General features: G+C 48.9%; 2 protein-coding genes across 2 annotated transcripts in view; both read right to left on the reverse strand.

Annotated features, from left to right (window-relative positions):
* The window catches only part of LOC104517329 (lysosome-associated membrane glycoprotein 3-like), a 19,349-nt gene extending 17,590 nt beyond the window's left edge, over window positions 1–1,759 (reverse strand). The window contains exon 1 of the mRNA XM_010161946.1: window positions 1,714–1,759. Within this exon, the coding sequence (XP_010160248.1) occupies window positions 1,714–1,759 (46 nt within the window). The remainder of the gene's footprint in view (window positions 1–1,713) is intronic.
* A 5,761-nt stretch (window positions 1,760–7,520) lies between these two features.
* The window catches only part of LOC104517330 (guanine nucleotide exchange factor DBS-like), a gene marked incomplete at its 5' end in the record, with an annotated part of 40,995 nt that continues 23,664 nt past the window's right edge, over window positions 7,521–24,851 (reverse strand). Inside the window, 9 exons of the mRNA XM_010161947.1 lie at window positions 7,521–7,621; window positions 8,766–8,869; window positions 9,816–9,928; window positions 10,477–10,595; window positions 12,750–12,836; window positions 14,514–14,585; window positions 16,777–16,866; window positions 20,742–20,837; window positions 24,705–24,814. Coding sequence (XP_010160249.1) covers window positions 7,521–7,621; window positions 8,766–8,869; window positions 9,816–9,928; window positions 10,477–10,595; window positions 12,750–12,836; window positions 14,514–14,585; window positions 16,777–16,866; window positions 20,742–20,837; window positions 24,705–24,814 — 892 coding nt within the window. The remainder of the gene's footprint in view (window positions 7,622–8,765; window positions 8,870–9,815; window positions 9,929–10,476; window positions 10,596–12,749; window positions 12,837–14,513; window positions 14,586–16,776; window positions 16,867–20,741; window positions 20,838–24,704; window positions 24,815–24,851) is intronic.

Below are 24,851 nucleotides of genomic sequence, written 5' to 3' on the forward strand. Positions count from 1 at the left end.
TGAAAGGAGGTTGTGGAGAAATGGGTGTTGGTCTCTTCTCCCTAATGACAGATGATCGGACGAGGGGGAATGGTCTCAAGCTGCGCCAGGGGAGGTTTAGATTGGACGTAAGGAAGAAGTTCTTCACCGAGAGGGTTATCACACACTGGAACAGGCTAGAGGAGGAGAGGATCAGGCTCGGCTGAATTTTGGCCTGGTTTCTAAAAGCAAGATGGGTAGGACGGCGACTGCCCGTCCATCTGCTTGCTCTCACTGCCAGCAAGGAGGGAGTCCGTCACCCGACTACGCCCGACTGAGCCGAGGGCAGCATTATGGTGGGAGGAAGAGCGCTCCGAGCCGTGGGCTGGCTGGGACATTTCTCAGCCTGCCGTCCTGTAAGCGATGGGTGAAAACAAACTCTGCTGAGGATTTTTTCCCCTTCTTGTCTAACCACACACTCAACGCTGTTCAGCCGCCCAGCAGGTTTGTTCTGCTTTATGCTGCCCGGCAGAAATGCCTGTGTTTAGCTGACTGGTTTCATGTGGACACAAAAACCTGACCCAGCTCCTGCAATCCCTGGAAACATTCTCACGGGCTCCAGCTGCTTCCGTTTGAGTGGAAAAGCACCAAGATTTTCTAAGAGGTTTCACTATTGTCATCCTTTCCCTCCAACATAGGAGCAGTTTCTTGAACTTCCAACCCATCAGACCTTTATCCCCCAAACTCTCATCACAACAAATTACTAAAGGAACAACAAAAAGTGGATGAAAAGCTGAGGAAACAGGTTCTTCCTGGTCAAAACCAGCCCCACAGAGCACTGAGTTACCAGTGTTACTTCCCTCAGTCTGAGCTCGCCCTCCTTCCGTGTGTACGGTTCGGGGCTGCTTCAGCAGGCTCTGGCTACGGAGCAGGAGTGGGAAGGCAGAGCAGAGATGGCAGGAGCTGCTTGTGGCCGAGTCCCCGGGCTCTCTCCCTGCTCATGGCGCTGCCGCTGCAGAGCGGGGAGCGGGACGGGGGTGATCCCGGCGTGCCGACGGCAAAGCACGCAGCAGAACTCCAGCACCCCACCAGCGAGCTCAGGAGCCGTCACGGATTAAACCACGCTCCGGCCTTCACCTGGCAGACTGTGTCCTGCTGCAGGTATTGAGGGATGAGTTCACCTGCTGGGACACGTCCTTCACCGGGCTGCCCCCCCGGGTTTTCACAGGGCAGCATTAGGGACGGACAGTGACTTTGTCACCGCGCTGAGCCCCAGCCGGCCTCCGCCCTCCCCAGGCCCCCACCTCACTCTTGCGCTCCTGAGCGTGCTCTGCGTCTCGCAAGGCAGACAGATGGCTCGGGCAACACCTAGTTTTTATTCTGCTTGACTCACTCAAGGCCTCCAGTCAGTTCTGCTGGTCTAGGAATTATTTTTAATGAAGAAAAGCAAGCCCAAAAAAGCCACCTTATAGTGCTATTTTGAGTCTGTCCCCATCACAGTCAGATCTTATGTCACTGCAGAGCACAGGGGGAAAACACAGGGGAAGGCATCAGACTAAGTCTATGCCAGCTGCAATTAAACGTAGTTATAGTTATTTCTTAGCAGTGGGACTTAATTAAAAGCACCTTTAGCGCTGGCAACAAAAGTATTTAACATTGGCAGCCTTTTAGGTGCCGCTGTCCTGACCGGAGGGAAACCAAACCAGCACGGTCTCTCCCACTCTTCTGGTAGAAGCGATGGAGGACGTTACTCACCGCAGGCAAGGGTTAGCCAGACGAGCTGCTGTGCGCTGCTCCCCATGGTCAGCACCGCTACAGGCCTGGGAGATGCTGCTTCTCAGCGCTGAGCCGGCGGGGAGGAAACCACGGTCTTCTGGGGACTGAAAAGTTTCACTTGGTGCAGGGAGGGCTCGGTCACATGGCTGGAAAGGAGGTGGAGAGACCAACGCTTCTCGTCTCTACGCTGCTGCAGAGGGAAATAAACGGCGGTTAGGAAAGAAGGTGGAAACAGAAAGGGCTGTGGGGCTAACAGGGGGGGTCAAGCTTTCACTGCAGCTGAGCCCTGGGACTCTGCAAGGCCACACAGAGCTTCATGCTCCCCAGTTTGGGTGGCCTGGTGCAGACTGCAGCTGCACCCCCCCTCTGCTTAAAACAAGTACTTTCTTTAGGGCTAAACTCCTCCTTTTATGTTAAAGCACTGAAGGGAGAGGTGTGATCGTGAGCTGTCTCCGCAGAGCACCTGCTGAAAGCAAGACAGGGCTGAGCAAAGCCCCCAGCGGGCTCTGGTCCCAGGTGGGGACCATTGGCAGCCTTTGCTGGCTGGTTCCATCCTGCTCCAAGCACCAAGCCTCAAGGAGGATCAGCTGGGGTCTCTCACCTTTAGCTCCGTGCCCAGAACCCTCGGCACGTACCCACGACCCACCGATGTCCCGTGAAGCGTGCCCTGCAAAGCACATCCCGCTGGGACGAGAGCTGCATCCGCACGCCAGCCATCTGCAACAGGAAGGCGTTACGCCCGCTTGCGGCAGCATTGCCAGCCCTCCGCCTTTGCCAGGGCTGGGAGGGGAACAAAGGAATGTCCACACCGGGGATCTGATGTGATCCCGATCCTTCATTTTCTCATACCAATCTTGTACTGCAGTAACGTAGGGCCAGTGACTTGAAATCTCGAGTGAGGTGAAGTTTGCCCCCAGAAACATGAATACGGGCTGAAATTACGGACAAACTATTTTGCTCTCCATACTTGGGTTGTGTTTCTACAGCCTCATTTTCACCTGCTTGCCTTCTACGTGAGCCACACCACGCACCTGGGTCGGTTAGCGCTGCCCCATAAACCACGGGCAGCCAAAGGCCTGCGGGTGCCTTGGGGGTAGCTACAGCAAAGTTACCCTACGACTTCCTTGCCTCACGGCTGCGGCGTTAGCATCCGAACTCGGAACCGTCTGCGAACCCTTGCGGTCTCCTGCGAGGCCCAGGGATTCAGGAACACGATGAAAGGGCCCACGTTGTGCCTTTTGTGACACACGTTGGACAAATAAGGTTCGGTTGGAGCGATGGGCGGGTTTTTCCAGCCGCGCTGATGTGCCTGTACCGATACTCCGGTGTGCTGAACAGAAAGCAAGCTCATCGGACTTGTTATTTCATACAGAGACGTCAAGCACATGGGTTTGTTGTAGTTACAGTTTTTATAAATTCCAAACAAAGTGTGGTTCTACACAGGTCAGAATGGCCTAGTTACAGAAAGGTCATTTGCACACTGTTTTCTTGTAATAAATTCATACATTCTGTCTTGACTGGCGAAAAAGGACAGGCAGTCCTGTGCTTTTTCCCTGTCTGATTATCTCTCATCAGTCACAATATACAAATACATCATTATCAACACCATGGAAAATACGTAAGAAAAACAGACGGTACCAATGCTCAGCTGGGGAGAGGAAACCTCAGCAGCTATTTCAGCTCCAGCTGCAAGAAGAAATACACAATTTGGCTCTTTTTTTTCTTAGTATCCTTATATATTTCTAATCATATATATATATATATTTGAAGCCAGGCTTTGAGTATTTTCAGAAAGGAGGCGCGTGGCCTTTCTCATACCCACTCCTGTCTGAAATCTTGGAGTTTAAGAAAATTATGGATAATAAGATGGCTTTTTGTCACATACACAACCAGAATCTGAGACACGTGCACAGCTTGGCTGTCACTGGCAGAAAAGCCACTGCTCAGACACGGTTTGGCCGCAGCTGTTTGGGATCATGACAACAACCGTTGGTCTGATTTTCCACTCGGTGGGGCTGGACTGTAAGAGGAGGAGAGGATCAGGCCCGGCTGCATTTCGGCCTGGTTTCTGAAAGCAAGACGGGTAGGACGGCGACTGCCCATCCATCTGCTTGCTCTCACCGCCAGCAAGGAGGGAGTCCGTCGCCCAACTACGCCCGACTGAGCCGAGGGCAGTTTCGAGAATGTGAACTTTCTGCATGTTCACGGAAGCTGGCAGCAGAGCGGAGGGAGGAGATCCGACCCAAAACCTCAGCCCAGAGGGCAGGTCTCACCAGTCCAGACCCGGGGGGAGCAGGCAAGCAGCTGGCACGGACTCGGGGGTGACACTGCACGGGCACAGTGCTCAACCACAGGTGCTGCTACAGCACACACCAATCTTGGACCTCGTCTTCTACCACTGAGGCGTAGTGGCAACCATTACTTTTAAATGACTTTCTGGTCACTGTGTCATCTCCAAACAACACTGAAATGAAATGCCTGTTTGAAAACTATGATTTTTAGGTCCATCTACCTGAAAATGATGGTGTCAAAGACCTACCTACAGAACACGTATACCTTAACGTACACAGTAGTCTTGCTGGACATTACCAATTCATATTCTAGACTGTACATGGAGGGTCATTCCCTTAATTATCTCCTTGCTTGACGGAAGCATGGTAATTAAAAGACTATCCTGTCTACTATTAAAAGAAAAAGTCATCAAACCCCATTTTGTCTTGTCAGCAAAGCCAGAAGGTTACTTCTTGTTGGCTGCTCTGAGACGTGTCCGCAGCCTGGTCTGTCTTGAACTTCATCCTCCAAAAGCAAGCCCAGCAGCGTGGCTCTGTCTCGCTTCCATCTGCACCGCAGGCATCCGCCGGGCGAGGGGCCCGTCGCTCCCCAGCAGCAGCTGCAAGGACTGCAGCACGGGCTGGGTTTGGAACGTGGAGACCAAGACGGTGAGCTGCCTTTGGCCGCACTGCAGGAAGGTGAGGGGTTGCGAGCTGCCTGCTCGGGTTCCGTGGTGTCTGAGGGGAGCTGGGGTACAGTCAGCTCCCAGCGACGGCTGGGTCCAGCGCGCCGTGCCACTGCCACACACCGCCACGGGGCAGGGAGTTACCCGCCACCCCCAGGACATTCACAGTGCAGGAGTGACTCCAGCTCTGGTACAACAGGGTAAAACATGGGATTTTGGAAACAAAACAAATCGCTTAGAAAAGCAAAGCCGGGGGTGAATTGTTACACTGCAGCCCACGCGGCAGCTGTCGTGATGGGGCGGTGAGCTGGGAGAGAGGAGACGCTTCTGCAGCGATCCTCTTCCCTGCTCCGGCTCTAGGCTGCCCCGCAGGACTAACACGGAGGGCACAGTGGTACACAGGGGTCTGAATACTTTGCTCGCCCCTTCAGGGTCCCCGATTTTTGCATACGTGATAAAGTTTAGCATCAGAATTCAACATACGGGGAATCCAGTAGGTCCCATTTCACAGGAAGCTAGCGAGGCACCAAGGGATATAGCACTAGCACGCTGTCACCCTGCACACAGCAGAGGTAGGAAATGGACTGACAATACCTGATCTTCTGCCTTCCGTTCCCAGACACCCCACTGCCATTCCACTGTTAGAAGGAGACTCCTCCAAAGTGCAGGTTTGCATCTTACCGTCAGCCAGCAATGTCACAAATCCTAGTTTTGGCAGTTTCACATACCCTGGGTCACCCAGCCCCATCTCTCACACACACACACACACACTCACTATATTCACTGCTGTGCAATCCAAGCTCCCTACCCTTTCCCTCTCCTGTTCTTAGGGCAGGGGTAGACATCAGACTGTGCAAAAATTACTGAAAGCAATACAGAAACCAAACAAACTCATTTTAGGGAGAGGATAAAATAATTGCACCACAAGAAAATATCACTGCATATGTTCTGGAGGGACCAGAAGGAATCAGTTCTTCCCTCAAGCTGCGCATAGCTACAGCAGACTAACGGGATTCGTGTTCCTGAGAGCCCCTGCGACATCATTAAGGTACACAACCAGCGCAAAACAGACAAACTCTTACCTCTGTAGGGCAACATCAGCTTCCAGAAAGGTACAGAACCCTCAGGTCCTTTAGTCGTGAGCAGAAAATGCCAGAAATCACAGAGTTTACGTAGGGTTAGAAGAACCAAGGGAATTAACTGCCACAGTGCAACTCATAATTAACCAATAAGCCTTCACAGGCAAACAAAATCCAACTAAACCTTTACCTACTCCAAGGGTTTTTCTTGAATGGGACTATCCTAGTGCTTCAGAGCTATCCTGACTCACACACTGGGATATCTGCAATGCCAGCCTCTGCTGAGACACAAAGGAAAACATTCGGGTCCCTGCAAAGACGCTAACAGGAACGGGACAGACTCCTACTACTTTGCCCAGAGGCTCAAATACTAAAAGAAGGGTTTTGGTTTTGCTTCATCTCCACTGTTAGTGCTTTTGCCCCTTTGTTATTTACACTGAGCACCACTAGTCTCAGGGTTGAACAGAAAACCCCTGAGAGTGAAAGCCAATCGCTCATTGAGCTTCTGGGGACATCCTTACCAGGCTGGTCTCTGCCCGTTTGCACCCCTTCGTCAACACTTACCTCTAGTGAAGTACCAGCAGCTTTTGTGGGACCTAAGACCCAATCGCCACCAAAATGCCTTCGTGCCTTAACAGCTGCTCTAAATGAGCTAATGGCTTGTACAGGAATAACAACATCTGGAATCACTTTATATTTTACATTACATCCTTGCGTGACAGAGATTCGGTACAGTCCTTTGATCAAACGTCCTGGCAAGAAGTGTTTAACACCACCACCCTGTCCACTCCTCGGAGCATCTAATGCTCACCACCTATATGCAGTGCTTAAGTATATTCCAAACGGGGGATGAAATGTATCTACTCCATAGCCCAGCACAGGAAGAAGCATGCAGTCTACTCAAACCCATGACGTTAAATGGCATTCATCGGAATTCTCGGCACTAAATGCAAAGGATTGTGATCCAGCAACCACAGACTGCAGAGGAATGACTTGGATTGTGAAAGGAGTTCAAATTGTTCGTTGTCACAGTAGCTGTCACACGTCTTTGCTTCCCTGCTAAGCCCTGCACCTCCACCTTGTAGCCAGGAGTTGCCACCAGCGTGACCCCAACACACGCCGCCGCAGCAGGTCGTTCCCGGCGCCACTGCAAAAGCACTCCCACCGCTGCTGCGCGAAGCCTCGCTGACGGTCCAAGCCAGGGGTTTCCCTTCCACAGCCACCCAAAAACGGGATGTTTTTGGTGTTGACCGTCAGCAAAAAGGGCACGTTTGTGATGTATCCGCTGGAATTAAGGAGGACAGGGAAGGCACAGCCAGAGGCAAGCAAAGGAGAAAAAACCTCCAGACGACCCCATGGTAGAGCAAGGGCTCGGCACGGTGCGTGTGTCCCTCCGCAGTAACTCGCTGCTCAGGCAGTGGTGCCAGAAGGGGCGTGCATAGTAATGCTTCAGCTCTGCTGTCGACCTAATTTAGGCCACATCTTCTGAAACAGTTTGATAACCAACGTGAGAAGCTTTTTTCTCCCCTAATAATGAAGGAGGGGTTTGATGCTTTGTGGATGTCTGTAATGCTCCTTTCAGGTCTGTGTTTCCCAGCTTGCCAGGTGGACAGCACAGTTCTCGTCCGCTCGTGCTGATAAAGTTTTAGTGAATTATGAACCTCAGAGCTTGTGAGAAAGGCAACTTTGATCCAGCGTCCACCCAAATAAAGAGAGATGGATGGGGTCCTGAGGAAGGCTGGTCCTGCTGTTCAGCTGCCAGCCCTCTGTTCTGCTGGGAAGCTTCTGGCCACCTCGCTCTCCTTGGTGTCGGACTCTACTGAGGCCGTGCTGCAGGAATCGTTGTACATGTCTGAAAAGGAGGACATGGGCAGTGTCACTACAACATGTCTAAGGGGTTTCCCAGCTACAGTCTTGAGGTTCATTGTTAAAAGCCTGAAATAAAATAAAAAGTAAATAATGACAACTGCCCTGTTCTCCTAATGCCTCCACCGAAGGCAAGGAGGCTCCTTTGGTGTGTAACTGACTGTAGTGTGGGGGCAGATTTTTGTTTGGAAGCATTAGCCGTGCCAGAGAAGTGAGAGCCAGGGTTAGGGGCGGAGGGCGAAGGCAGAACTGACCTGCTGCGGAGGTGAAGGAGCAGCAATCACCAAACTCCCTTTAAGCCACAGCAGAGAATCCTGGTTGGCTCTCAAAAGAGTTTCCTTCACTTTAACCAACTGACCCAAAAAACCATCAAAGGAAACCAGCAGCTGGGGACAGAATGGTGGCAGCGCCCTGTCACAGGTCCCAGGGAATGGCTGTGCCAGATGTCGCTTTTGTTACCAGGAGAAGAGCGGGACACACTTTGGTAAATTCTAGTTAAGGATAGGCATAAATCAATCTAAAACTGTAAACCTTTGATCAGCAGAGTTGCCGAGATTCAGCTTTTCCCATACAGCCTGCTTGGGCGTTAGGTTAGAACCAAGCTGAAGAACAGCTTGTTGGGTGCTTTTTGTGCTGATGGGGCTGAAATCAGAGCAGCCCTTCCTCCAGCCTTCGGAGCCAGCAGTGAAATACGATGAAAGCGGTAACAGTTCATGAGATTTCAGTGTTTTCAGACCTCGACCAGAACCGCAGCCCCGATGCTGGTGTAAACCCAAATGCTGCCTGTCGGGATGAAAGCTGTCCTGCAGTTACAACACACCTTGCCACGTGCCACACCTGGGCTAGCTGTAAAGCAGCCAGCCTGGGCACTGGCAGCCAGAGGAGGTTGGTGGAAGATTCCAGTTCTGCCTGGGAAAGGGAAAGCAGTTGAACCACGCCAAGGTAAGCTGCTGTGCCTACCTCGCTCTGACACCGAAGGCAGCAAACCGGGCGAGCTCAGCTGCATCCCCCGGGACTGCAGCGCAGACATGCGCTCAGGCCGGGCACTTTATTACAGGAAGTGCACTGTTTCTCACATCCTTCCTTAGTAGGGAAAAAAAAAAGCACCAGTAACACAATTCCTCTGTTACCTGCGTTGCTGTTCTTAATTATGTTGTTGCTGTCCCCCTCTGCTGGCTGCAATATACTGGAAGGAACCCAGTCGCTTTTCTCAGAGACCAGTTTCTTCACTAACCTGAAAATCAGAGAACAGTCAGTGAAATTCCCTGCATTCCCTTTCCCTGGTTGTGCTCCTGAGAGCTGTATGTTGGGCAGCTATTTCCCAGATGGAGACGGAAGGCAGAGGATGCAGGGAAGTCCTACAGGTAGCCGGTGACGGTGTTTCACCCCGTATCCTAGAAGGAGATGGCTTGCAAACAGACTGTGTGGGCACGGAAGCAGTGGCCTTGGCCTGTGTCTGAGACCCTGGGCCAACGTCAGCGCTGAAGAAACTGAGTTTTTCACGCTGCCCATCCCCCCTGCTGTAAACATCATCCAGGGTGGATGGGTTTAGTTCACTCCCCACCTACTTCATGCTATGGGACTTGCTCCCATCTCCGTGGGGAGTGAAGAGTCTGACTGCGTGGGCGCCTCAAGGAGATCAGACCTTCTGCCTCTGAAGTGCCCACGGAAAGAGAGTTCACATGTCCAGCCAGGTCCGTTCCGAACACTCGTCAGCCGTACGCCGAGACCTGTGTGAGCTCACAGGGGACACATTCACTCCGTTTGGTCAATCACATCTTATTTCTAAGCCTTTGGGGCTCAGAATGCTCCCTGGGTCACTGCTGCATTCGGTGGAAGCATGGGGATCTCACTGCCGTATCCTATGGGAGGGTGCTGCTGTGACAGTTGTCCTTCCGGCTTTTGGTGTCAAAAGCCCAAATAGTCCCCTCTGTGTCCTTTATGCAACCTTTCATCCTCTTAAACCTCATGTCTCAAGTGTTTGGGATGTGGAATGGAATTAACCAAAGCTGCTTCTATGTTTGTGCCCCCCCCCCCACTGCCTCTTTCAGTGTGGTCAACGGGGTGAGTGGCTCTGGACCCATTTCGAAGAGGCTTTGATATTCTGCTGACCATTTTCCATTTTCCCAGGAGGTTACAGCTGTTCTACCCGTCAAGTTCTGTCTCTCTGCTGTACTTACCATTGACCGTTTTCTCCTTCCTGCACAAACTGCACTAGATCTCCGTCCTCGAGTGTAAGAGAGTCTGGGAAACAGCTGTCAAAACTGCCTTCTACCCGGAAAAGATTGGTGCCCTGAAAGGAAACAGTGCACCAGCAGTACAGTCACTATGGGTGAAAGAAGAGGGTGCAAGAGAGCGAGTTCAGTCAAACACTGGATTAGGCATTTCAGGCTGGCAGAGATTTCTGCTGTAACAAATTGTATCCTTTCTTATTCCTTTTACCAAGCCCAGGTTAAGTATTATTTGAATTTAGGACAGAACTCTGCTGTGCATTCAGGCTTTAGAATTAACCAGCCAGCCATTATTTTGACACAGAAATCGTGTTTGCGACACCAGGTTGAATTATCTGCAAAAGTCTGAAACCACTTTTTTAAAGGCTCAGTTTTCCTCCTTTGTGTTGCCTACCCACACAGGCGAAGCTACAGCTTACAGCTGTGGTCCTGATCGATAAAATAGTCTTGGAATAATGCCCCGACACCCCAGATCAAATTCCCATCTTCTGCCTTCCCACACATCCGTGAATTTAAGGCTCGTACGAACCCAAACGTTGCAGGCTAAATCATGACCTTTAAAGAGGAGGTCACGCTGGGGAAGAGCAGTGAAACTGGAAAAAGGAATTACATTGTTAGGGTTGGTCTCTTCCTCCAAGTCCGAAGAGTTGGAGAGTTCGTCTGTGCTGGAGGGGATGGCTTCGAAATCTTCAAATGTGTCTAGAGACGGCATTTGCCTGCTGGGCCAACCTTTTCAGAGGAGATAAAACAGAGTTAGCCGTCAGTCATTAGCCTCTTTCAGACTCAGTCTTTTAAAAACAAATGCCACAGGTTCACTTCCCACTATTCCACTTACTGAATTGCTTGGACCTTTTTACAGCTTGTGCCCTGATTTTGCCATAAAAATTACCCCGCAGCCATTATTCTCTGTAAAACCTGTACCCCTTGCTGTCATTTGCGGGAGGGCAGGTTGTGTGGCCACGGTGTGCCTGTCCACCACCACCCTGAGTGTTAAGCATTGCTCGAGCTCTTCAGCTCAGGATCCACAAAAGCCAAGGACCAGGAATATTTCTGCAGAGCGAGTGCCGCAGCAGATCACCCTTTTGCTGACGTGATTTTCAGAAGATCATGCTCGTTCCATTTCCAGCTCACCTCCACACATTTATCTATATCCAGAAGCCCGAAGCCACTGATTTTTGGTTGATTTATCACCTCCATCTCACCCAAAGGTGATATTGCCACCTGAGCAACTTACAAGACTGTCCCCTGGAGCAGGCTGAAGCGCAGGGAAGGGATGGAGTAAACAGCGAGGCACAGAGACAACCAGACCTTTGGTAGTAGATAGTGAAGATCTCATTCATATTTCTGCTGTTAGCAGCAAAATCGCATGGTTTGCACGCAAAAATACCCCAGCCCAGTGGAAGACACCTAATGAGATTTCCAGCCCAAGCCCGATCTCTTTACCTACAAAGCATGCCCACAGGATGCATCCTGAGGGGAATTCAGGCTGAGCCTGACAAGACCTGCCTGCCCGAGGCTCACGTGAGGGAAGGGCAGAACAGCCTCTCCTGCACAGAGGGCAGCCTGGCCCTACCCTGTCCTTCGCACGTGATGCCTGTCCGTGTTCTGTCAGGGGTGGCTGCAGTCCAGCTTGGAGAAAATAGACTTTGCATCAACCAAGGGATCCCGCAGCCCACACAGACACAAGCTGGACGGTGTCGGTCATAGCACCTCGTGCCTTCCTCTTAAGGTACCTGCGGCGCGTTAGCTGAGTCACAGGGACTTGTGCTGAGCAGATGCCGACTCCAGCTCTCTACGGCCCGTGGGCCACTGCTCTGAGAAGGCACAGAACCAGACGCTGGTGTGGTGGGACTTGGCATAACCCAGCACTCGCAGCGCACACCAAAACCTGGCCCCATACAATACGAAATCAAGTCAGGCCGTTCCGGGAGTAAACAGAAAAGTGATCTGATCTGGGAGAAAGAGGTTTATTAATTGATCTATTTAATCCCTCCCCGTGTCCATCCTCCCTGCTGCAAGCACCGGTTGGTGCAAAGCGGTCCTGCAGCTCTGCAGGCCCTTCTCCTCTCCCCTGTCACAGCGGGGTGGCTGCCCTGACCACGGCAGCTCAGTTACCAGTGGGACAATGACCTCCTTCCACCCGCGCAGCATCCCCGGTGACAGCCCTACAGCTACGGCCAGGTCAGCCACACTCTGCGGGGTGTGATGCCTCTCCTGGGCTGGGTGGTGAGTGTCCCTGCCAAGGTCTATACCAACAGCGTTTTGAGGCAGAAGAGACCGTTTCAGTTACAGACCGTGCAGCACGTACTCCATCAGCTGAATCACACCAGCGGAATACCAGCAACTGGCTCAGTGTACAGGAATATACCAACCCTAATTAGCTTTACAGTGCTACTGCCATTTTAATTCAGATTCAGAGGTTGGGCTACAAACACCAGAAGTAAAAGATATCACCCTTCCTGCTTAGCAAAGCTTCAGGGAATCTTTTGCCACTATTACTTGTAGGAAGCATCCAAGGCAGAAACCCAATCAGCAAGGATTCCTTACAAATACATGCACGAGCCTTCCTCTTCCATACAAATTGCTATTCTAATTTCAGAGACCAAGAAATAGCCTAAATTTTACGTTCTTCATAAAATAACTCAGATCAAATTCTCTGACATCAATTAAAAGAGTTATTTTCAGCCGTGCCCGGCCTATAGAAAAACAGAATCTGAGAGGTTGTTTCCATACCTGCTAGTGATCAGGGCTTGTTCTTTCATTGCTTTCGTGAGAGACAATGTTCATTAAAACAGAAAAATCTCTTTAAGCTAAAAAGAGTAAATACTATAAATTGATATTACACTCCCAAATTGAGACAATAAGCGTTGTAGTTTTGTTTACCTGTCTGTGAAGCTGATCTAGGTACAGGTCTCGTGGTGGAACCGGTATTACATTTAGTCTGGGCCAATATGGTGTTCTCAAAAGCATCTGTGACAGGAAGTACAATTTTGTGTCTTCGAGGGGAAACAGTGACCAGACAACCAGAACAACGTGAATTCCGGTACCACCTCTGCAACTGGCAGTCTCTTTAACAAACACGCGGACGGGGGTCCAACAGTTACAAAAGAGGAGACACATGACCAACACCAATGAGTGAAAAACCAGCAGCATTCCACAGAAAAACTAAGTCTGAGAAGGACAGAGAACAGCCAAATGAATCCAACAAATACGGATGTTAATTAAGGAAAAGGATGGCTGGGTGAACAGTGCAGTGTTCTATTTCACTACAGATGTCTTACTTGTTCTTAAGATGTTTTCTTTGCAGCATTTCAAAGCATGCTGCAGGTGATGGTGCACATTTTGATGCCCATCCATGTAGCAGTGAAAGGGAAGTCGGGAGGCTCTTCTTCCCAGCCAGAAATGAATGACTGTGCTCTTGCAATGCAATTTTGTGAGGGAAGCTTTTATCCAAGTACATCAAATCCTCCGTGAAGTAACTCTGTCAGAGCTCTGGCAATAGCACAACATCCTCTGGTAAAGGGATGATAATGTTCACCGTTTCCCACTTAAAGGAACTCAGTCTGGCGAGGCATGTGTGCAGCAGGACCATGTTTTTAACCAGTGCGGATCAACTCAGCTCTATCCTATGGATAATAGCACCTCAAAATACCCCTGTTTCTGCAGCCACATGGAGAACAGGAGTATCTGCCACTGAGGAAACTGAGGTATAAACACCACAGTTTGGGACACTGTGGCGCTGGGTGCCAGGATATGTTCCAAACTTAGTGCCAGGGCTCACTGGCAAGAGGAAATGCGCTGCCACTTCTTCCTCTGCTGCCTCTGAACTGTTTCTTCCAACCTCTCTGTTCCAGTCTCCTCTTTTACTGGGAGTGACACAGGCTATAGCTCCAGTATGTCACCAGTTCCTTCACTGACCTGGCCACCTGCCCTTTCTACCAAGGTTTTGTACAGAGCAACACAATCCTAAGGCAGGATTCCTTGGCTTACATCTATCTCCTCCCCGTCCTGCAGCAGGAGGGAACAAAGCAACACGCTCCGGCAAATCCTCATGCAAAGGGAAAAGCTGACAATGGAAGCTGGCCATCTTTCAGTGGCTGGGGAATAACTTCCCAGTTTAACACTTTGGTATTGTTTAGTAAACATTAATTGATTAATCCGCTGCAACAAGCAGGTGGAAATTCTGCTTGGCTGAAATGAAACACTGCACCTTAAATGGATGTCAATGCACAGTCCAGCCTCTTGTGCAGTCGTCATGCCCATGGCTCCTGCTCCCCTTACTCGGTACAGACACTAACAAGGGAAGAGGGATGCAAGCGGCCAGGCTGCAGGTGAAGGTGAAAATTAGCCCCCTGGCTCCCTGCTGCTGCACTCCACGGAGTGAGGTAGGAGCCAGACAGAAAATCCAGATCCAGATCAGAGTCTAGAGCGTTACTTCCCAAAGCAGGCAGAGAACTGGGGTTTTAACTGAGGCCCATCCCTAGGTGAAAGTTGGTAAATACAGGATGAGTGCAGGGGACAGGCAGGGGGTGACAAGCTGCATTCATCACAGTTAAACCAACACCAAACCCTAGTGTTGTCCACACCAGGGATGAGATGGGAATTCAGTGCCAAACAGGTTTGCATGCAGGATGGAAGTACTCATACCTTCAAACCCCAGGGGAGTTGGGTCACTCTTTATTTCGTGTCTCTTGACTTTAACTGCAGGAACAAGGGGACCTGTGTGAAGTTTGCAGAGTCACAAGGCTGTAAATACTGTTAAAGGAGAAACTTGCTTTCCCGTTACCTAGAAACGCTGCCTGCCTAATACGTTTCATTTTGCCCAGAAAAATGACCAACCCCTAAATTCTAGGTGGTGAAGATAAACACTTCTGTGATGCGGAGAGGAAACAGACCCCTTTTTGCAAAAGGCATCACGACACAGTAAACGCATGTGCCTCCGGTGAGGTTTCACGGACGTTTTCCCTCACGCTTGTCCAGGAGATGGCACTAACGCCGGCAGACGCAATCTCAGCTTTCCACCCGTGAGGCTGGCAGGGAAAAGTTCACAAAAGCCAACACGTGTGCCCCACGGAAGCGGAGGGCATCCCTCACGGGTCCACGTGCAGTGCTTCTCCTGTGTGCTGACCCCACACGTGCGGACCGGTGATGTGAGGGAGCAGCCAGGATCAGCACACTGCAGGATGCAGTTGCCGTGAGCGAGACGATCCAAGCACCCTGGGCTAGACCTGCATCCGGCTAATCCCGAGACAAGACTCAGGCTTCAGTTCTTTGGTCAGCGGAAATGTTTCCCTAAAGCAGATGCTGTAAATAAAGCACTTCATTGGAAAGCATTGATTTTGCTTTCTAGCTTTTAAAATTGTTACAAATGTAGTTTTTCTCAGCAGCCCAAAAAATTGCCAGTGACCTTGTGATGGACAGGACCCTAGGGCAGGATTTTTTTCTGTGGAACGGTAACAAAGTTTAACTGTAACTCACACATGCTGTCCTGTGGAATGGTAACAAAGTTTGAATTTAACTGTAACTCACACATGCTGTCCTCAATAAACCACAAGAAAGAACAACCCTTGGCTTCCCGTTCTCCTTCCATATGTGCTTCTTTCTGTTCCCCATTTTAGAGCATAAATATTGGGAAATGATTCAGTCTGCCCATAACAATCACGTATTCCTGAAGCTGTTGCCAAGGGCATAAAGCTATGAGAACCTCTTGTCCTGTGCTATGCCATTTCCTTGTAGTGATGTCGTAGTGCTGTGGTCTAAAGGGGCTGGCAAAGAACATTGTAGGCAATATGACGCTGCCAGTAAACCCCACTATTCTCTTCTTTCATGACACCTTGGCAGTAGGTTGTTTCAGACACCTGTTGCTTCATTGCACAGTCGAGGATACGGTTCATATCCTCCACAACTATTTGGAATGCGCTACATCGAGTACTGTGCAACCTTCTTCCTCACAAATACATAGCAGAAATTTTTATACCAAGGAATTCAGCCATTTTCCCTTCTATTTTGGTGTGGGAATTGCCCCACAAACCTTAAACTGCCAAATCAGTTCCCCGCTTCATTCCAGGAACTGCCAAAAGACAGTATATTCAGAATTTGATGTAAGGCCACGTGTCTGTTTTCAAAAGCAACTCTGACATGTAGGCACAGGTGCCTACAGTCCTACAGATTCTCAACACAACCAGCTTGCCCAAATGCACGGGTTGCTTTTGAGTTTAAATGTTGGCACTAGTGCGATAAAGTAAATTTGTAAAAGTGCTTTTTCTCTAAATAATTACTCTAAATAATAATTACAGCTTTGGGATCTTCCCACACAAAGTGCATAGAGTTCAGCGCATTCTAGGCACCTACCTCCCCTCCACATCTGAAAATTGCCTTGCAATCATAACTTCTAATCAAAATTGTGATTATGCTAACTATTCTTAAAACCAGCATCTATTGCTACTCCATTTTTTGCCTTGATTTCAGTCTTTCTGATCTGATGTCTGCTACCCAATGAGGAGATTCTCTCCTTCCTGAAAGTAAACATTCTACACAGCTTGAGGGAAACAGAGAAATAATTTCTATTGAATTTCAGTTAATCCAAAGCAGGGAGAAGTTGGAAACCTAACCCCACATCAGCCAAAAAGTAATCCAGTTTCCATGGAAACCAGCACCACTCTTGGAAGCCTATGATGGAGAAACTGAGCAGAGTCATTCTATATGCTGGCAGCACACCTTGATACACATTCAAAATGCCTTTGCCTGCCTCCCCGCAGGTGCTACGCTGCTCCTGACTCTTCCTCTGCTGGAACCTCCTGCCCTGACAAAAATCCAGGCTGAGGTACTCACTCGGTGAACAGCAGCTGGCAGTGACGGGATCAGTCAGCGGGAAGGGAGAAGGGGAGCTAAGCAAGCAGCATGACAGTACCTTTGGTCACAGCAGGAGCATTAACTGTGGTGCTGATGGAGGAGGCTAGGGAAAAGCGACGGGTAACTTCTCTTTCCTTTGATTCTGGATCTGGGAGAACAGACAGATGCAATGCAGGGCAGGATTAGAGGTTAATAAGCACTGGGGGTAAAAGATGTCCAAAGCAAAGCAGCAGCTGGAAAAGGGTAAATAAAAGGTAGGTTGCTCCTCTGAAACAGCCAGGAAAAATACCCTCCACAAAGTGAAAAGCACAGAAAAGAGTTTATATGAACATATTTTCAAAGCAATTCCAATCACACCGATTTTAATACTGCAGAAAGGAGACTTACGCCAATTAGGATTTTAGCAACCCACCAGTGACTAAGTCCAGCTACAGAACACAGAGATGAGTGTGACGGTTAGAGCGGGGTGTGTGTCTACAGATGAGGTTGGGGTTGTTTCAGACACTGAACTGCTTGTTCTGTGATGACTGACCTGAAATACACTGAAAACCAAATATGGATGGTTTGGATTCACATTTGTCATTTCTACAAGTTAACTGTGTGAGTGCCTGAGAATGTTCTCTGAGCCTCCGTCCTTACTGGTACAAACCAGCCTGGAGAAAGTGAAGGGAAAAGAGCTTTTTTACTCCAGTTAGGATCCTGCCTTTTCTCAGAGCTCGCTCAGGAATGAGGACACAACTTCCTCAGATTTCCCTATAAGATGTGAACAGCATTTTTGACTCCAAATATTTCATAAACAGGTCCAAGGTATAAATGGGCTGTCTGTCTGTCAGCTTCAGGGAGCACATGACGTTTGAAAAGATGCTGAGGTCATCAGGCAGCTCTTGAGACACCGTGTCTGCACATCTACAAGCGCATCAATACACTTCCACTTGCCAATTACAGCAGCACCCCTTGGGAGAAAAGGTTGCTTGCTTACAGATACTCCAGGATAACTCCTAGTCTCCTCTGCTGGAAACACTCTAAGCACATGTGCTGCATTACTCATGGGAGCATTCCTACTCTTCATACACTTCCAATCTCAGTTTCAGTAAGATACTTGGGCACTCAACTCTACCAGGACACCACCTCCGTTGAAAATGGTATTAGAAATTACTTCAAATAATCTGATGAAGCTTTTCAGTTTTGTCAAACACTCTTTGTGATTTTCATGGGTTTATGTTTTAAAATACGTAAGAAATACATGGGTAAAAATGGAAGGGTTGGTTCAATTTTTACTCAGAAATTTCCTGAGGTAGGTGAGGCGTAGTATCACGCAAAGCTCTCTGTGGCACGTGTTTACATGCTTTTCTGAATCTCAGCCCAGACATTCCCAGATGGTGCCTGTGACTCAGAGAGACTTTTCTGTTCAATTGTCTTTCTCCTGTCATGTCTAGCTTTTATCTCTCTCTCTGGGTCTCTTTTTTCCCCTCCCCATAGTTAACTGGCACACAGCACTGGGGTAAAGGAAGTTTCACGGGATTTTAAATTTCAAGTTTAAGTGTCCTGTCCAGAACGATACTACTGTGAAAACTTCCTTGCCAGGGATCTTCAAAATTCTCTTTCCCATTCCTCATCTTCGCATTTTCTTATTTTAGTGCTCAGTCACAGAACATTTCACTTTATTTTTTTCCATATTTCTACCTAGGAAATCTCACATTTGTTCTATGTTTCCAGTGGAGCAAAAACTAGCATGACTGGTGGGATAGCAATTCCTAGAACATTTCATTATGCCAAAACATCAGGAAACCATGTCCGCCCCTAAAAATCTCAGTGCAATTCTACCTGTAGGTTGGCCTCTGTACAAAGACTGTAAATTCAGTATCTGCCAATACACCTCCTTTTTGCTTTACTCGTGAAAGCACATATATTCAAGTACATCCTTATTCACACCTCCCAAGAGGCTGACGGAAAATGGGAGGTTAAACCCTGCTCTCGGGGATCATTACAACAGAATGACCCCACATTTAGGCTGCTGTAGCTGCCCTTACTAAAAAACAAACAAATTTCACTTTACAATCACGGTGTTGGGCTGCATTTCCACCACATCACGCAGCCCTTAGGGACCCTGTGCCAGTGCTGAGGAGTAGGAGCTTGGCTCTGCAAACCAGGACAGCTAACGCTGGCGGGGAAGATGCAGGGTGTGGGCTTTTGCACGCGTTGCTGCCAGCTCTGCTGTGGCTGCCCCGGCATCCCTGCTGCTGGAGTGCGGGAGGGTAAAGCTGCTCCTCCAGACATCAGCCTTCCTTTGGCCAGAACACCAAGGTGCTGGTATACAATGTTTTCTACCCCATCATATGTAGCCTGGGCAGACAGTTCAGCAATGCTCTGAGCATCCATGCTCCACTGCCAGTTGATATCTACCAGGCAAAATTGTCCCCTCCCCCCAGCTAGTATTGTTATTTTATTGGTTAAACCTTCCCTTTTCTGTGTTCTGGGCATGGACACAGCGGGTCTGAACCAAAGCACGCTCAGCTCAGCATGCCATCTCCTGCCATGGTCAGTAGCGAGCCCTTAGACAACGGGGTCAACAGCAGAGCAAGCTCTAATCGCAGTAACTCCTCTGTTACCTTCCCACAGCTTCTGATGGCCTCAACGGCCAGTCCCCACAGCGCTAGCACAGCTTCGCACTGCCACCGCCCGCAGAAACGGGCACACTCTGCACACCATCCAGGCTGTTTGCCTGCTAGGCCGGGGCCAGATTAGCTGCTGAGCAGCACAAGAAAGTGCAATGGGGCATTGTGTAATAGAGGGGCTTGACAGGAGTCTCAGGTAACCAGACCCAGCAAGTTGTGGAGCTGAGAGTGCCTACAGCTTGCAGGTATGAACTCTTCTGAACCGTGCCTTGCTGTCTGGAACACGGAATTGCTGCATACCATGCAAGACATTTCACCTGACAAGAAAAACAGAGATAAAATAGCAAAAGAGGCCCAAACCAAAACTGCAGATCCAAACTCATCCGAATTACTGCATTTCTGATCTCTGTACACACCTCTGAAAACCACTCCCTTTTTTTGTACTGAGAACACTGAACTGATTTGTCCATCTTGGATCTTCCTACCAAGTGCAGCCTTAACCTTGCAGCCAGAATCTTACGGCTGCTCTGGTGCTCACTGTGTTCTCGTCTACTTTATAACACTGTCATTTTTATTCTTTCATCTTGCTTCTTCCTCCTTTGATGCTCACCCCCTTCATCACTGCACACTAACCCTTTGTCTCACGGAATAAATACGGTTTATCAGAACAGGAGAAAAGTCATATGATAACAATAAAAAGAGTAACGACATTATCTTTTCAGAAAGTAATTGCAAAGAGTGGTTCAATTTAATTTCTGTTCACATTTCCTTCTTCCCTCTAAAGTCTCTCCCTCGTATAGCATCCACAGGAACACACAATGCTTTCTGCTCGTGGATATTAAGTGTCTACTAAACATTCATGCACAAAGACTCAGAACACACCATTTTACAGTGTCATATAACATAATTAAGTAGAAATAGCAATAAACCCCAGATCTTCCGGTCCCTCGGTGTAACCAGTGGGCCATGGCTGAGCACCATTTGAGAAAAGCAAAGAGGTCCAACCAACGAACAACTGAACACACGAAAGCCTCGCGTCGCACAACACAACGACACTCTTCCCTTCAAGCCAGTAAACTGCTGAAAGAAGTTAGGCTGGTGGTTCAAAACACATTCACACTTTGGCCCTTGAGAGAAACTGGAAATGAGTGTTATTTGCGCTGTGCACCAGTAAAAGATCCAACCAGTCAGCTCAAGGGTTGCCTCGCCAACACTGCCGTGGGAGCGAATTTCGGTAACAGCGTTTTTGAGAAGAGGAGCCATTGGTGTGTGTCAGACAGGAGCGTTTTGGTGAGATGCAGCAGCACTTTAGGAAATAGTGATGGATGGCACTATGGGATGGACAGAACACTGTGGGAGTGCAGGAGACAGATGGCCAGAGACCAAATGCTGCATGGGGTGATTTTACCTTTGGGTGGAGCTCTGCGGTTGGAAAGACCTTGCAATGTGAATCGCTTTCTAGCAAGCGCTGTGCGCTCAAGGTTAAGGCTGGTGGAAGCATCAACTAGGAGAGAGAGGGAGAGGGAAGAGAAATAAGGAAGGAAGGGTCAGCTGTTCAGCTTATGGGAAAGGAAAGGTTAGCACTGGATGACAACTTAAAATAAATAAATTTTGATTCAGTTCAAGCCTGAGCAAGAGCTAATCAATTAGAAAGGTGACATGAGGTCAGGGTGATTAAACCAGCTGAGCCAAAGAGACCCCTGGGTTGAGTTTGGCTCAGTGAGGTTTTAATGGAGAATAACAATGAAACAAAACCAAAGAAAACAGGTGAAGGGATGTAGCTCTCATCAAAGGAAAATACAGTTTAGCAGCAAGCTCATCACAAAGGATCCAGCATCTCTTGCTATGAAAACACACCACTGTGGTTGGAACAGCACGGTTGTAGGGGGAAATAAGAGAAGCAGCCTTGCAGCGCAGGACACGTACAGACAGCAAGGTTGTGAGCAGTGCCCCTTCTGCTATCCAGCCCTAGCCCTGACCAGCCCCGTGGCTGACACGCTCTCAGCCTTACCTGCTGAAGCCTTTCTAACAGCCTCCAAAGCTGGCGTATAGGCATGCATTTGATCTCATGACTTGCTGGGATGTAGGGAGTGCCATGCCAGCAAAGCTCACCTGCCAGGCTCCTACACAAACAGCCAGCCACGCCAGTCGCCTGTGTAGAGATAATTCATGGATGGATCTAGGTCCTGAGGCTCTGGGTCTGAACGGTACCCAGTTACTCATACTGCAGGAAAGAGGTGGGCCTAGATCAAACCCCCACATCCGAGCATTCCCGACAAATCCTGCATCTGCCCCTTTCTTTGTGTGGACAGGGAGCACACAGGTGGCTTATGGCGAAGGAGCAGGAGAAAAGCCATGTGTTGGCTGTCTGGTTCTGTGCCTTCGGATTTAATGGCTACCTTTCTCCTCCTCTATTCCATATGCTGCCAAGTGAAAATCATTAGAGGCACTAACGAAGACCAGGAGTACAACGGGAACATGAAGAGACAGTGAATCCACACTCGACAGACAAGGAAGAGACAGACAAGCTGTGCTTCCAAAGGAAAGCGCATCCCATCACTTCCTGCTTTGCAGCCAAGGTAACGCAGGATCCGAGGTGCCTGCATGCGTAGGTGGGCGTGAGATGAACAGATTTTAACGATACAGAAGTATTACATCCGTGTGGTTCAGCCCCTTCCAGCTTTGGGCCGGGCAGGTGCCTCTGGTGAGGAACTGCGACCGAGCGGGGGTCTCGGCTGTGGGGCTGCACACAGGGGCACTGGGAAGCGGTTTTGGCTTTCAGACTGCCTGCGTTGGCCTAAGAGCCAGGCCCTGCCATGGCTGCTCCCACTGCGAGGCAATCCTTGTAAAGGTGCTGTAGCTTATAAAGAATCCAGAAACTGGTGTATAAAACATAGTTATTTTCTGTTTGCATAGAGCAAGAAAATCCATAGTATTTCCTTATCGCAGAGTCGTGCAGCAAGTACACCAGCGCCTGTGTACAGGGGGCAGGTACACATGGTAGTACTTGAGCCACGCAGTTACATCGCTTCTCTGAGGGACCCCTTGGGATTTCACAAGTCCCCATTTTCCCAGCACCAGACAGTCGTCAGAGATTGGTCTCCAGTGACAGGTTGTCTCCACTTGAGTTATTGCAAACCTTTTCCTTCAGCTTCCCAGCACCAAACAGTTGTCAGAGATTGGTCTCCAATAACAGGTTGTCTCCACCTGAGTTATTGCAAACCTTTTCCTTCATTCTACAGGTATACCAAATAACCCCAGAAACCATTTCCAGAGTTAATAAGGATGAGGTCCTCATGGGAAACAGGTTGAGCATGAGCCTGCAATGCGCACTTGTGGCAAAGGCAGCCAATGGCATCCTGGGCTGCGTGGGGCAGAGCCCTGCCAGCTCACGTGACACACGCTTGGAGTGCTGGGACCTGTCCTGGGCTCCCCAGTACAAGAGAGACATGGACACACTTGAGTGAATCCAGTGAAAGGCCATGAAGATTATTATGGGATTGCAGTAGCTGACATGAGGAGAGAGCGCTAGGATTGTTCAGCCTGCAGAAGAAAAGTCTTAGAGGGATCTTATCAATGTACAGAAATTCCTGATGGGAGCAAGTAAAAAAGATGGAGCCAGATGCCTCTCAGTGGAGCACAGGGACAGGATGAGAGCCAATGGGCACAAATTGAGAGATGAGAAATTCCATTCAAAAACATGGAACGCCAACTATTTTACTGTGAAGGTGGTTAAAGCCTATTACAGCATCCCCAAGGAGCCTGGAGTCACACAAAATGAGATATGGGAAATTCCATTAAAAAATATGGAACACCACCTATTTTACTGCAAAGGTGGTTAAAGGCTATGACAGCATCCCCAAGGAGCCTGGAGTCTCCATTCTTGGAGATATTCAGCACCCAACTGGACACGGCCCTGAGCAACTTGCTCCAGCTGACCCTGCTTTGAGCAGGGTGGTTTGACTAGGTGGTCCCCAGAGGTTGCTGCAGGACTTGGCTCCCTTACAGCATCAAGTCAGCGAATCTACCAAGCTGGTCCACACAAAGCACTGGTTAATACCGTAGATAACTCAACCACAGGCACTCATCCATAGGAATAATCAAACTGAAATAGCTTGCCAGTAGTGGTGTCTCCCCCTCGCTGTACTGCAGGAAGCAAACAGGGTTTGAAAGCTCTCTGTGCTCAGGCTGACCACGTAGGTGCTGGGAGAACGGCAGTCGGTAGGTGGCACAAAAGAGGCAGATTGGGCAGAGCACCGGGCTCGGGGCTGCGTGTGTAGCTGTTGGGGAGGGTCCCTGGGGGGTCCCTGCGGGCTGGGGGGGGTCCCTGCGGCAGCCCCGAGCAACCGGGCACGGGAAGCGACGGACAGGAGTGCAAACCGGCGCGTAGGGCATCCCCGCTCCCACACTCGTGTGGGAGACGCAGCAATGAGAAAGCACCAGCAGTTTCCCTGGATTTTTAAATGGGGGTTTATGAATTCCAAATGAAAGACTGCCTTGCAACCTTTCTACATTTAAGAAGAAATTCGTATTAAAAAAAAAAAAAATTACTGAAACAGGTTTCTGACATTGGATTTTTAAATGAAGAATCCATAACTTTCTCCCCAGAATCAAAACTTGGTGCAATGACAAATCTTTCAGTGAACAGCCTATTTTTCAAAGAAAAAAAACCCCACACTTTTTTTTTTTACCTTCTCTATTTATAAAGGGGCCTGCTGTTACTTTGTCTGATTCATCTCTTTTTTTAAGATCTCACAATTTCCTTTTTTATATTATTAGAAAAGTCTTTGCTCTAACATTTCAAAACACTACCTAAAAGAGAAACAGTATTTGCTGTCTCTGCTACTGCCAGATGAGATCCAGTTCCTTTTCAGTGTTCATTTTAACCTACATTGCAGAGAATATATCTATTGTATTTAGGCCCTCAGATAAAGTGGGGACTTTCTGTGACCGCATGTCTGTTTATTTACTATACACTAGAGGGGAACCTATACACAGGGGAGGAAAAAAATGTCTTTGATGTAAAGTAAGGAAATTAGTTAGCAAAGTCCTTACAAAACCTTAAAATTGAAACCGACTTGGCCAGGATACAGAAGGTTAAAATACACATACTATTGCCCCCCCAATTTTATTTAAAAAACCCACAAGTTGTATAAAGAGCGCTGCAGTGCATCAAAACTCAGACTCGAAAAACGCTGAACTGGTAACAGTTGGGTGTTCAGGAAGTTTCATGGTCCACTCGCTCAGCTTTGTAGTATTGTTGAAACCCAACATGAGAAAAACCAACATCCTCATCAAACTCCATAAACAACCATTCAAAAATAAAAATATTACCCTCTGGAAGCAAAAAGCTCTGTCTCATAACTCCTACCTCTCTTTTGTCTGGCACTGGGACTGGAATTCCTGTTTTTATTGTTAGATGCTTCCACATTTGATGTCTCAGATTTGTTTTCATATATGCTTGATGATTTCCTGCTATACCTTTGGACAAAAGAAATACAAAAATAGTTACATTCCT

This window comes from Eurypyga helias, unplaced genomic scaffold (genome assembly GCF_000690775.1).
Source record: "Eurypyga helias isolate BGI_N326 unplaced genomic scaffold, ASM69077v1 scaffold10982, whole genome shotgun sequence".
In the NCBI taxonomy this organism is placed as follows: domain Eukaryota; kingdom Metazoa; phylum Chordata; class Aves; order Eurypygiformes; family Eurypygidae; genus Eurypyga; species Eurypyga helias.